The 12,810-nt window shown below is 42.4% G+C and overlaps 1 protein-coding gene across 3 annotated transcripts in view; it reads left to right on the top strand.

Moving 5' to 3' along the window:
• The window catches only part of MMP24 (matrix metallopeptidase 24), a 44,140-nt gene that overhangs the window by 6,346 nt on the left and 24,984 nt on the right, over positions 1 to 12,810 (top strand). For all 3 annotated transcript variants that reach the window (XM_064391870.1, XM_064391871.1, XM_064391872.1), the window contains 2 exons: positions 2,330 to 2,446; positions 4,443 to 4,747. In XM_064391870.1, the coding sequence (XP_064247940.1) occupies positions 2,330 to 2,446; positions 4,443 to 4,747 (422 nt within the window). The remainder of the gene's footprint in view (positions 1 to 2,329; positions 2,447 to 4,442; positions 4,748 to 12,810) is intronic.

The raw sequence follows: 12,810 nt of genomic DNA, 5'->3' as shown, positions 1-12,810 counted from the left end.
GGCTGGTTTGGCAGTACTGTTCTGTTAATTCTTTGTCTTCTAGATGATACTAGTAACGATAAACAGAAGGTCATTTTCTGACTATAGTCAGGGCCTGATGATGGTGATGTTCAGACTACTGCAGTTCCTATGAAGCTCAAGAGGTGAAAACCTGATTCAGATTATGGCTTATGTAAGGTTATGATGAAAACATTGTATCATAACATATGAGTGGAACAAAAAAAAGCCCTGAAAACTCAGAAAATATTTGGAAGAATACAGGTAACAGTAAGCTTGAGGTCTCTTTAGGAAAGTGCTAGAAGCCATACAAAGGAGCACAAATAAAGGACACTTGGAAAAACACAGTGTGTTCAGGTTGAATTGATATTTCTAAAAGCAAATCTTAGATGTACTGCTTTTCTTTGAAGGTGGCAGCAGTTGTGTGGGCAAGACAGATCCAATTTCCACAGGTTGCCTGGATTTCTGAAAGATGTACAGTGCTGATAAATGTGAGGTGATGTAAGTGGGGAAGATCTGTGCTGGCTTCATATACACAGCTTGGGTTCTTGTCAGGTACAGTGCAATGTGTATAACAGCTCTCATTTGCTCTGTTCTTGGTGGGGAGACGACAGATGACTGCACTGAAATTTATAAGCAACCAGAATTACATATAGGAAGTGGAATCAGGAAAGGGCTGCATGGCTGCCTGAATAGGGCAGGTGTGTGTGTGTGTTTTCTGAAGGAATTTTCTGGTGATGCACAGTGTCTGTGTGCCTGGTTGGTTTTAATTTAAAAGGTGTCCTGACAAAAAGTCTTGTAAACCGTCTACTGGTGATGGGAGACCCTCCCTTCCTGAAGGTCTGGGGTTAATATTTTTTAGTGAATAAGATGTACGTTGTTTAGGCACCAGTGTGGACTACTTGCCATTGGCTGGCTGCAGTTGATGGAGGAATGTCTGCATTTGGAGGCCAAAAGTTGTCCCCTGGATAGCCAAGGATGTGGGAGAAACCTTACTGAGGACAGGGGAGAGAATTTGGTGTCCTCTGAGAAATGTGCCAGCACTGGCTAGAATGCTTTTCAATGGCATGTCCTGCAAAGTGTTCTTAAGGGCTTTGTGTCACTTGCCTTTGCCATCAGAGTAAGTGGATCAAATGCATGAAATGCCTGAAGAAATCCAGAGGCTGAGGCAGTGCCAGTCTGCTTAGGGGGAGGCTGTGGCCAGAGACTGCTTGTGTTATTCCTGGGCTCTGCTCTCCTGCCCTGGGATGCACTGCAAAGTCTTAAAGGATGTGACTGGAGACCTGTGGAGACAAGTACCTGTAGTTCCTCAGTTTCTGCCCTTGTCTCCTTCTTCCCCAGCTACCACATGCAGTGATGGGCAGATTTGTTCCTTCATAAGCCACTTCTGGCTTCTCTGGAGTGTACCCACATGAACAGGTGTAATTTCAGGAACAGTCTATTTCTCCTTGATTCTGTCAGAGAATCATTGAAGGAGCATCTTGAGTTCATCTACTCCAACCCTCTGCTAAAACAGGGACATATAAAGCAGGCTACCCTGGACTATTTCCCTGGATTGAAGATTCTGCCACTTCTCTGGGCAACCTCTGCCAGTGTTTGACCACTCCCAGGCTGCTGTAAGAAAGAAACAAAAGATCTGTCAAGGCTGGAAGTAAAGGAGTAGGGAAGGAGAGTGGACTTGTGTGATAATACTGCCTGGATTCCTGTGCGAGGAACAGCATCCTTTGCTCTTCCAGTTCATTTGGCAATAGAGTCTAGAGTTTCCTACATCATGAGTGACATCAAGAGTCAGGGGTTATGGGAAGAACCTAATGGAATTTGGTGTGTGTGACCCAGAGACTGGAGGGATCTGTTCTGGTCATTCCAGGTGAAAGCCTTAGTTATTATCTGGGAGGGTTGTGTTTTCACTGAACAAGTTTACCTAGTGAGGTATGAACTGGATATTTTTTTCAGTGGCACAGGACCACTTTACCAAATGGAGAGTAGATCCAGTAGGTGATAGGTGAGTTTGATCCCAGGGGACACCCACTTGTAATTTTGATTTGGGTCTCTTGTGGCATTATTATGATTAAGCTCTTGTTGAGCATAGGGACTACCTGATCCAAACTCTGTTTCCACAAGGAAAAGTGAAGTGGTTTTGGTGTGTGCATTGCCAGCAGAGGTGGGTAGCACAGCCCTGTGCAGAGGATAAACCTGACACAAGGAGGACTGGACCCTTCTTGGTGTCAGCACTGGCCATCTCTCAGAGGTCTTCCAGTCACCTCCTGAGATGTTTGGAATCTCTTTTCCAAACTCTTAATGTAGCTTCTTGTTTTTTTCCCTTTGCTTGCAGGTGGATGAAGAAGCCTCGATGTGGAGTTCCGGATCATCCCCACCTACGTCGCAGCCGGAGGAAAAAGCGGTATGCACTCACTGGCCAGAAGTGGAGACAGAAGCACATAACCTACAGGTACAGCCCCCTCCCTCCCCCTGTTTGATGGGGAAAAAATGGTCTGCACTTGCTTGGCATGCAGAATTTGTAAGTACTTTTAAGTTGAAACTGGATCCTTCCTGTAATGTCTAGCCTGGGCTTTCTTTCTCAGTGTGGTGGAGGAAAATGCTGTCAGAGCACTGGGGCAACTGAAGAGTCTGTTATCAATTAGAAAATAATTGATCAGTAAAGACAACTGAATTGCAGCCATCAGATGTGTAAATTTGGTAGAAAAATCTTGGTAAAAGGCCCTTTTTCTTCTGTTAGAAATCTAAGGCTCTAACCTTTAGATCGTGTCACCTTTAACAAATCATTAAAGCAGAAGGAACACCACTGTTTGGGGACAAGATGCTTTCTCCTTCTACTGGTTTGCAACATTTATTTTTGCAGAGGTTTTACTTTTGCTCCTGTAGTAGAGCTCTTGTTTTTGTCCAGACTTAGGCCAGCTGAAGTTAGGCCAGGTGGGGTGAGCTACAGGTGTCAAGGGAGTGTTGCAGAGGGGCAGTTGTTTCCCAGAGAGGTGTTGTGAGTCAGCCAGGCTGTGAGCTTTTGAGAGGCAGTTGCTGAAGGATGGTCAGTGGAGCTTTCTGGCAATAGGAATGTCACTTCAAATTAAAATTAACCCACCCTCTGGTTGAAATTGCAGCCTTTTAAATTTTTTGGAGGGAGAAAGGAGATGGAAAGGAGTGAAAATTAGAGATGTAGTCATTAAGGAGAAGACCTGGGTAAGACTTAAGACAGAAAGAAGGTCTACAGTAAAGAGGTAGAAGTGTGAGTGACCAGCATGGGAAAAGTACCAGAACGTGTAGAAAAGAACATGATGGTGTGAAGGGAAAGAGACTCAGGGACTGAGGCCCTCTGTCTCTTCTGACAAGAATTCTGAGAAAGGAGTTGGATGTTTCAGGTTGCAGAGAGGGCTGCAGGGACTGGGAGGAGGGACTAGTCCTGGGGACTACTTCAAACCTTCCGCCAATAATAATTGTTTTAATTCAAATTGTAAAGGGACACCTTCTGTATGCAAAGGTCTGAGAATCAGATCCTTCTAACCTTTTTTCTGGACCCTAGGGGAAAGTGGTATGGAATCATATAAGTAAAGTAAATCTTAAGCATACATATAAGCAAGAGAAGCAGCTTGGCAGATGGCTGCACTGTTGCTCTCATCAAACCAGTAGCTGTTTAGCTTTCCAATTTCAGTATTTGTAGTGTCCATTCAAGTGATGGGTGTCTTGATTCACCACTGAATGTGTTACAGTGTGTTTATATTAAATTGAGACAGCTTCATTAAAAACTGAAAATTGTTCCAATGACATAGATACTTGATGTGTCCCAAGTCAAGTTTAATAAATCATGAGGCTGTTATATGCACATGCACTAAACATCTCATGAACAGCATTTTTATCATAAGGTTTAGAAGTATGGGACATTTGTGTGCAGTTAAATGCCCTTGACTCTCCCCAAACTCTGTATCTTTAGCTGTCATGGACTGGGCTGCACAAAACTGGCAGATCCATCACTCTTATGAGCTCTAGAATATTTTAAGTAGTTTGGAGAAGGAAGCAGGTCATATAAGTAAGGTTGTGTAGTTTACTGGAAGTTTGTTCCTCAAAAGCAATTTTAGTGGTCTGTTGTTTTTTTTTCATGTAGTAGATTCCATCTTAACATAACTTCAGACAAAATCTGAAGTAATTTACATTTTTAAAAAAGGTTACTCAGCTGTCTACACCCAGATTTGAAAGTTTTTATGAAGTGATCCAAAATCAACCAAAGCATTATGAAGGTTCTTGTTAATAAATGTAGGTTTCAGATCAGGGTGGTAGTTCTGTTGGCAACTTTCTTTGTAACAGCAAAACTTCGCATGCACAGAGCAGTGTCTGCAAAAAACTTTCCTTTGGAAGTTGAAACTGTGTGGTTATGTATTGATAAGTCTCAAATGTATTCTGCAAATTGAAACATCCCTTCTTTCTCATTCCCACAGTGTACACAACTACACACCCAAGGTTGGAGAGATTGATACAAGGAGAGCCATTCGTCAGGCCTTTGATGTTTGGCAGAGAGTGACACCACTTACCTTTGAAGAGGTCCCTTACCATGAAATTAAAAATGACAGAAAGGAGGCAGATATTATGATCTTTTTTGCTTCTGGTTTCCATGGAGACAGTTCTCCTTTTGATGGAGAAGGTGGATTCCTGGCTCATGCTTACTTTCCTGGACCGGGAATTGGAGGAGACACTCACTTTGACTCAGATGAGCCATGGACCCTGGGAAATTCTAATCATGATGGTAAGAGTGCACGTCATCTTTCCCAACAAGGATAAGTTGGATGCAGATACACTGACAGGCTTTCAACTAGAAAGTATTCGGTGGGTGGAACTTTCACCTCCCATACAGTGGTTCAGATGCTTTCTCAATATGTATTCTATCTTAAATGGGAAAATAATAGTATTGATTTGTTTGTGATTGTGCATGATGTGAATTTTAGGAGTGAAGAGAAGAGTGTGTCTGCTGACTTCTTACATCTCTGAAGATTTGGGCCTTAATTCCTACAAAAACCACAACTCTGGGAGGGAAAAGTGTTGAAATTGTGTCAAATAGAATATTTTCCAAGGGCAATTAAAGTTGGTTGTAAAGGTGAATAGAAAGTTGAGAGTGAAGACATTTGAATTGCCAATTCGTTTTGATCCATATTTGTTTTCTCACACTCTGGAATTCCTTATCCTGTCAGAGTTTGGGGCTGACTGGTAAGTTAAGGGAGACTGATGACTGGGACAACTCTTTTTATCTTATTAAGCATTAAGAGTTTCTGCATCTTTCTAGCTTTATTTTACTCTCTAAAGGCAATGAGCCCTTTCTGTTCTATTTTCAAACCTTTGATTGAGGATAGTGATGCCTTGTAAAAAGTTTAGACTGACAATCAGAATTTCACAGTTGCCTCACAAAATATCTCTCCAATTTCCATGGTCCTAATGGTTTGGGAAGAATGAGGTGTCTTTAAGCCTTTAGGGATTCAAAATCATGTCTTAATATTCTGATAAGGACTAAAAGTTTACTTGGACTGTAAATATGTCTTGATTTCTAAACTGTTCAAAAGCATCAGTGTCGTTGTGCCCATGATGCCTAAGGACATATGCAGAGGTGATGTCTTTCATTAGACCAAACACTGTTGTTTTGAAAGAAGAAAAGCTTTCAGGCACACAAGACACCTTCAGGCCTGGCTTAAAGGTGACAGCTTGCTTTCAGACTGGATTGCAAATGGGGAAAATCCCTCAGAGTTGTGAGTCGGTATCAGATCATCTTTGACAGGAAATGGAGCTGTCAGGTTCAGCGAGGGAATGCTAATTTGTAAGAAAGCAGAAATGATACAATACTTGTCTTTGTAGGGAAAGAGAAGTAATGTTTCCTGGCATGTGCAAATGACTAGAGGAGGTGTAGGCTGAGAAAGGGAGTTGGGGTGTGGAGAGGGGGAGAGTGTGGAGACTGTGGGAAATTATAATGTGACTTAGCAGTGCTTTGCTGTTTTGAACTGTTAGGAATTTTTATTCCTAGGTTTGTGGCTGCAGGGCTTCCTCCAGGATCGGGAGTGACAGTCAGAGACTGAGTGGTTACCTTGTGAGAGCTGCAGCAGTGAGGTGTATTTGTGTGTGTCAGTGCTCTGTGCCACTTCAGTCTGGTCTCAGGAGTTGTTTGAGCTCAGCTGTGGGAGTGTGGGAGGCCCAGGTATTGGATATGACTTCCCAGGAAAGCTCATGTATGAGACCTGGGGGTGCTGGTGTCTGGGGTAGAAGGTCCTTGCAAGGAAGGTGGAAAGGAAGGTTTTGACAAGTTGTACTTGCTTTTTTCTTTTCTCATTTTCTGCACAAAATGCTTCCTTCTGAGATAAGCGTAGCAAGGTTGGATCCAGCTTAAAGACTGGCAGGGATGGCTCTGCAGAAAATATTCCATCCTTTGGTAGGATGTTCCACCATAGGTGGTCAATTCTTCGAGGATTTTTTGGATGCAGTTTTTAGGATGGTGTTTGAGTGCAATGCGTACAATGAGTAGAGTGTCTCTCTTTTTATAGAAGCTATTTTTATGCTATTCTTATCCATGTAGCTCTTTCAAAAACATTATGTGTTTCTTTGCTGTTCTGAGTGCCTGTCAGGAATGGTGTCCTCAAAGTTCATGAATTGGAATTTGAGGGGCTGGTGTGCTCTTTGGTAAGAATTGATAGAGGAATTGAGATTTCCTTTTCAGAGGATGTTACCTGTGCATTTGCTTTCAGATTACTGTGCTGCATAGATTGGGCTGCACAGGCTCTTTTGAAAAGTCATCAGTGAGGATGTGGAGAATGGGGGTGGGGTTGTATTTGACCCTTCCATCTGGAGGAAGTGTTAATGGTAAAAAAGGAATTTGATGTTTTGAGGGTGGCAGGGGTAAGGCTGTAGTCAGAGCATTATAGATGTGTTGTGTGAGGAATTTGGTTTTGCCTGCATCCTTATCTTTGGTGTGCAATTGTGAAGCTGTCCTGCTTCCTCACTGGGTGATCCAGGCCTCTTTAGGGAGGAGTTTCCTTCTGTTTCACTGTTTCTTGTCACTGGAGCACTCACTAGATTCAAATTCTCAGCTCTGATGAGTTCTATTTGAACTGCTTTTAGCAGGGCTTTGAAGAGTTTCTTCTTGATCAGAGGTTTCCTGCTCAGTTCCCTGCCAATTTTCATTGAAAATAAGGTATTAGAGGGGGCAATATCATCTGTTTAACAGGAAGTGTTTCTTCAAACGTGGTCTTGCATGTCCTTAAGAATGTGTTTTCTGGCAACAGGGTTGATGAGTCTGGAATTGAAGAAGCCTCAGTGAAAAAAATTAAAAAAGCCCTACCAGTAAATCATTAGCAAAGCTGTCATTTATTCACGTGCAAAAGAGGAACTACTTTGGCCAGTCAATGATTATAAGAGTCTTGAAATAAGATTGAAGTAACAATGGTATGTTTTCATCAACCCACAAAACACCACGGTGTAAAATGTTCCACTCCTGACAAGAATGTGTATTAGTTGAAGGGAAAAGTTGAGCCATCTACCTTGGAACTCTCTTAGACTTGCAAATGTGAAGGTAAATCTCATGTCAACAGAGCAGAAACAGAGCTGAAACTCGTGCCACAGATCCTTAGAACATTTTGCTGACCTCTCACCCATACAGTTTTATTACAATTATTCCAGTCTGAATCCTTGTTTTTGTGGGTCTGCATCTGTTACACTATTGTGGCACCTGCAGAGGTCCAGTCTGTCTGTATTTGGAAGCAGCTGTCACCCCACAGCTGCTTTGCAGTCTTCACTAGCAGTACAAATTATATGGATAAAAGTGAAATGTTTCACATGAAATTTCATCCACTCAGGAAAAATAAGAATGATTTGAGCAGATCTTTCTATGTAAACAGCCATCTCCAATTTGTACATGGAGGTGGTGTATCCTGTTGATGAAAGTTTCTGTCTTGTAAAGAGGCCTTGTGGTAATCCACTGGGCTTATTGACAACTTCATCATCCCAGCTAGGATATAGTTAGTTGGGATTTATATACTCATTATCATTTTGCATTGTTACTATTATACTGATTTTGCCCTTGTGGACAGCATGGCCATTAGCATGTCCCTTAAAGTTATTGGTGTTATCATAATAGCTGTGATACTGTTGGTATCACAGTATTGCTCCTTGGTGACAGGGGCACATGCACCAGCCCTTCTGTTCTACTGTGAAGAATGACTCCTGCATAGGCTTTCAGAGTGAATGCAAAGTTTCCTTCCCCCTGGATATTAGTTACAGTTCCACTCAGGCATTCAGTTTCTTTAGCCAACTAAGACTGTACTTTCAATTTATGGTTGCTGATTTGTCTTCATAATTGTACTGCCTTCTCTGGCATTCTCATAAGTAAGCTCTGGAAGATTAATTTGGATAATCTTATGATGAAGATGAGCAAAACCAGGTAGGAGGTTGAAATCCAGCAGCTCTTATTAGCTGGGACCATGGGATACAGAATTAATTAGTTTTCTGTGATAATGTTGATGAGAGCAGCTGGAAGCATGAAGCAAAACATTGGAATTTGGAGGAACCAAGGGAAATCAGAGAAGTGATGCAGCAAACAAGATGCAGCTGAAAAAGAAGGGGCTCATTTAGAGATAAATCATCTCCACAACCACACATGAGGAGCAGCTGGCATAGTCATAGTGGTGGGGACTGACCTCATATTTTTCCTGGAAGATGCTCTTCAGTAGGAATGGAAGCAGCTGTTGGCTGCTTAGCTGGTCCCACACTTGTTAGGCTTTGGTGCCTGGCACATGGAGGCAGCTGAAGCTGTGTTTGGAGTCCCTGTCTTTCAGCAGGACCTGGGGTGTAGCTGCTCCTGGCCACAGCTCTTGGCTGCTCAGACTCAGCATTTGGTCACCTGCATGTGTCAGCACAGGCTCAGTTCCCAAGCACTGGTTTTATCAGAAGGAACGCCAGACTTTCCTCTCCTTTCTTGAAGTTTTGGGCATTTTTTACTTGAAATGTTATGTAGAAACAGCCAAGCAGGCTTTGAACTGCCCACCTCAGGGCTCACAGCACTGACACGTTGCTCAGGCAGCAAAGCCTGAAAGGAGGTGAACAGACTTGGCAGTGCTGGGGTCTCTCTCCCTTGGCTCCTAACTTGGCTCAAGCATACAGGAGATGCATGGAATACATTATTAACAGGCAAAATCAATTACTAGCCTTTATATGGAAATAATCGTTATAGATGTATGTAACTCCAAAGGCAAGTTGTAAAGGAATCCTGAGTGACTGGAAGTTAGTTCTGTCAGTTTAAATATCCACCTGACACATAACAGCTCTTACACACCTCTGACAACTCAAACATTATCTTAATCCAGGTTAATTACAGAAAGTACATTTTTATCTCCAGTTTAACATTACAAATAGTATTAATAATAATCCCATGCAAATCTCCCTCCTGTTGTTTTAAAAGCATAACATACATTGCTATTATGCGTGTCACTAACACCCTACCACTAAATCTGTGGTGTCTGTCAACCACCAGCAGGTAGATTAGAGAATCTTTTTAATACCAAAGTGAGGTAAGACCTGGGGTATCCATACTCTGCCAGGGATCACCAGACTTTATTTCCTTCACCATGCCCAGAGCTGGCATCTAAAACCCTCCCTGTCATCTGTTGTCATGTGGCATTAGGTGGGAGGGTGCCCAGGGTAGCCACTTCAGCTCCTTCAGGAAACACCCACAGCTGATGAATTATTTCTGTACCAACTCCTGTGTGGCTCAGCTTCACGTCATGTGGTCGCTGTACAGACCAAAGATGAACGAAGGGTTCATCTTTCAGTGCCTCTCTTCCACACCTGTACCAAGTTTTCTCTGTAAATGTTGGATGAGCACTGTGGCAGCTTTTCACATGTTGGCAAGAAATGCTGAGCTTTGCTAACAGCAAGTAAACAAATCTTATAATTGTTCCAACTGATTGTGTCTCCCCACAGATCCCAGTGGGTTCCTGCAGAGGCTTCTTTGGAAAGCTTCCTGTTCATGGCTTCTGAGAGAAAGCCAGCCAAAAATACTGCCAGGGTTTGCAAGACACTGGCAGAAGCAGTACGGGAGATGAGATTTCACAGGTCACCTTCAGTTAATTCAGTGCAGGAGCTTCTGCAGAAGCCCTGGAGGAAAAGGGCCTGAACCACCTTTGAGAAGGTTCTGTCACCCACAGAGGAGAGGAACTGGACAGCTTTTTTCCTGTGATTCTAGCACAAGGAGTAGCATTGTTTCAGTGGACATCTACCTGAACAGCAGAGCAAGCACTCCTGGAGTCACCATCTGGACATGGCATATGTTCAGGAACCTGACCAGGTTTTTCAGGACAGCCAAATATTTCTAGGCTGACGAATATGAATATTCAGCAAGGATCTGAAGGAGAAAATTTTGATTGGGGTAGCTAATTTTGGAGCTTACTGACAGCCAGTGATCATGACATGCCTGCTTGGGGGAATACAGGGCTTTAAGCCAACATTTAATTTGGTGATCAGTGTGTTCAAAGCACTGTCTTCATTGGAGGTTTACTGTTTTCTGTCCTGGCAGTGTTAACATCACAAACCTCCTGTGTTCTTTGGACATTTGTATCCCTGTAAGCAAGATGAAACCAGGGGAGCTGGGCTTGGTCGGCCTAGTGAGGAGGAGGAGGGTGAGGAGGAAGCAGTCTTCCACCTGAGGAGATATTAGAGAGAGGAGGGAGGCACACTCTCTTGGAGGTGGAGGAACAGAAAAAGGAACAAAAGGCAAGGGGCACAAGCTGCAACAAGAAAATCTCCACGTGGGGTGTAAGGTAAAAACTTCAGCTACAGAGTGGCAGAACTCAGAGGCTGCACCTGGAGAGGTTGTGGGGACTCCATCCTTTGAGACTTTTGGAATGTGGCTGGTGATGTCCTGAACAACCTGATGTAGTTTTGAGATTAGCCCTGGTTGAAGCAGAAAATTAAACTTGGTGGCTTCCAGCCATGCCTTTCAATGTACATTTTTCCATAATTCTTTATCACTGCCATAGACAGAATTTGAGTTGAAAGCAAATTGTAGTTACTTCTCATGGCAGCTCTGAGCCATAACAAGGTATTCAGCTCATAAAATTCTCTGTTTCTATCAGCTAGTTCCCTTCTAAAAACAGGACTGTTTAACATTGAAATCTTTCATGAGGGAGGACTGTTGATGCTCACAGGTGCATGAAAAGGTAGCTGGCAATATTTTTTGCCAGCTGCTTGATCCTTTTGAAGAGTCACCTCTGACTGTTCCCTTTTTTTTTTTTTTCATTACTGAATGTACAAGGTTTCTGGAGCATTGACTAGACTAATCCTATAAACATAAAATGTATGATAGAATATCCAACAGATTCCTGGTATTAAGGGGGATGTATCAGTAGGTTTGCCTTTTTCTAGGTAAAAACTAGTCATACAATTCTTCATTATCAAAGATTTCCAGGTGTTTCCAGTATCTTTGGAAACATTGCTGGCTAAGCATTATTTATCCTATTTGTTTTGTTTGATTACAGTTGTGATATTTTATGTGGGGGGAGGGAGCTAAGAGGAATGCAGAGTATCCAGCTGTAGCTTTCTTTTCGTGTTTGAGATTTGTATTGGCATCCATTTTCCTAGGTTGACTCTATTCTCTGCTTGCTCCCCACTTACCTGACTTGTGCAAGTGCAGTGCCTGCTTGGAAAAGAAAATGCACCTTAACCCCTGTACCTTCCCCCAGCAAATTGCCAGAACTTGGTAGTCTTTTCTCCTCAATTAATTCCTGTTTCCTCTGCGTCTTGCCTCTCTTTGTCTTATTTCTTTCTTATTCTACCACTTTTTCTCGTGTTCACTTTCTACGGAAGTTCTGAGGCTGGCAATCTACAGAGTGTGAATACAATGAATAACTCACAACAGAGAGTATGTGTATTTTTTTGTGCTGTTTACCTGCTAAATAGATTTTTAATTTTCTGTCTTTGATTTCTCAGATACAGAACATCTGCACATCTAAAGAGTTTTTTTCTAACAAATGGCATTTTGAATCCATCATTATTTTTCAGGCTTTTGACACTGTTGTTGAAAATGAGCATCAGCGTTTTCCAGAGCAAAAACCAGAGCTGCTTTGAAGTTACTCACGTGTCCCTTAACACAGAAAACCTGGAAGATTTTCATGTGCACGTTGGAAGTCAAGTAGGGCATAAATAGTATTAAAATTTCAATTTATTCTCTCAGGCCTTTTGATGATACATCACCAGGTCATGCTGTTGCTTGGTATTTTGTTCATTGAAGACCAGTTCAGTGTTTAATCTCCAGGACATACCTACTTAACACTGGTTTCATCCTGTAGCTGCTTGGAGAGAGACTCCTTCCCATAAGCCAGATCTCTCTCACATCCTGTGCTAATGTTGAACAGATTTGAGCAAGGATATAGACACATGATTTCAAGACAGCCAACCACAGTAAAAAGAAATCAAATCAGGCAGCTTAAATCAGCAGCAGTTTGAGATTACATCCCTGTCCTGTCAGCCTGAAGGAGAAGAGAGGAAGCCCATCAGCACACGGGGAAGATTTCTGTCTTCAGATTCTCCTCTCCACCCCTGGACAGCCTCTCTGTAAGTAATGCTTTCTTTTGGTGTGTTTGCTGTCATTCTGCAAACATGGCAGTGGCTTCACAGTGCAGGCTGGATTTTAAAGCTTGGCAGTACTAGTTATTGATTACAGCTGAAATTCATGAATGAGGATCATCTCCAAATTCCAAATTTTCAAAACATTGTACATGTAAATGCATCTAATGGTACTTGTCAATACCTAAAGTTCACAGTGTTCTTTAAAGAAAAACT

The sequence above is a fragment of the Passer domesticus genome, chromosome 16 (assembly GCF_036417665.1).
Source record: "Passer domesticus isolate bPasDom1 chromosome 16, bPasDom1.hap1, whole genome shotgun sequence".
NCBI lineage: Eukaryota > Metazoa > Chordata > Aves > Passeriformes > Passeridae > Passer > Passer domesticus.
The sequence above is the reverse complement of the archived record's forward strand: the minus strand, read 5'-3'. Positions and strand labels throughout refer to the sequence as shown.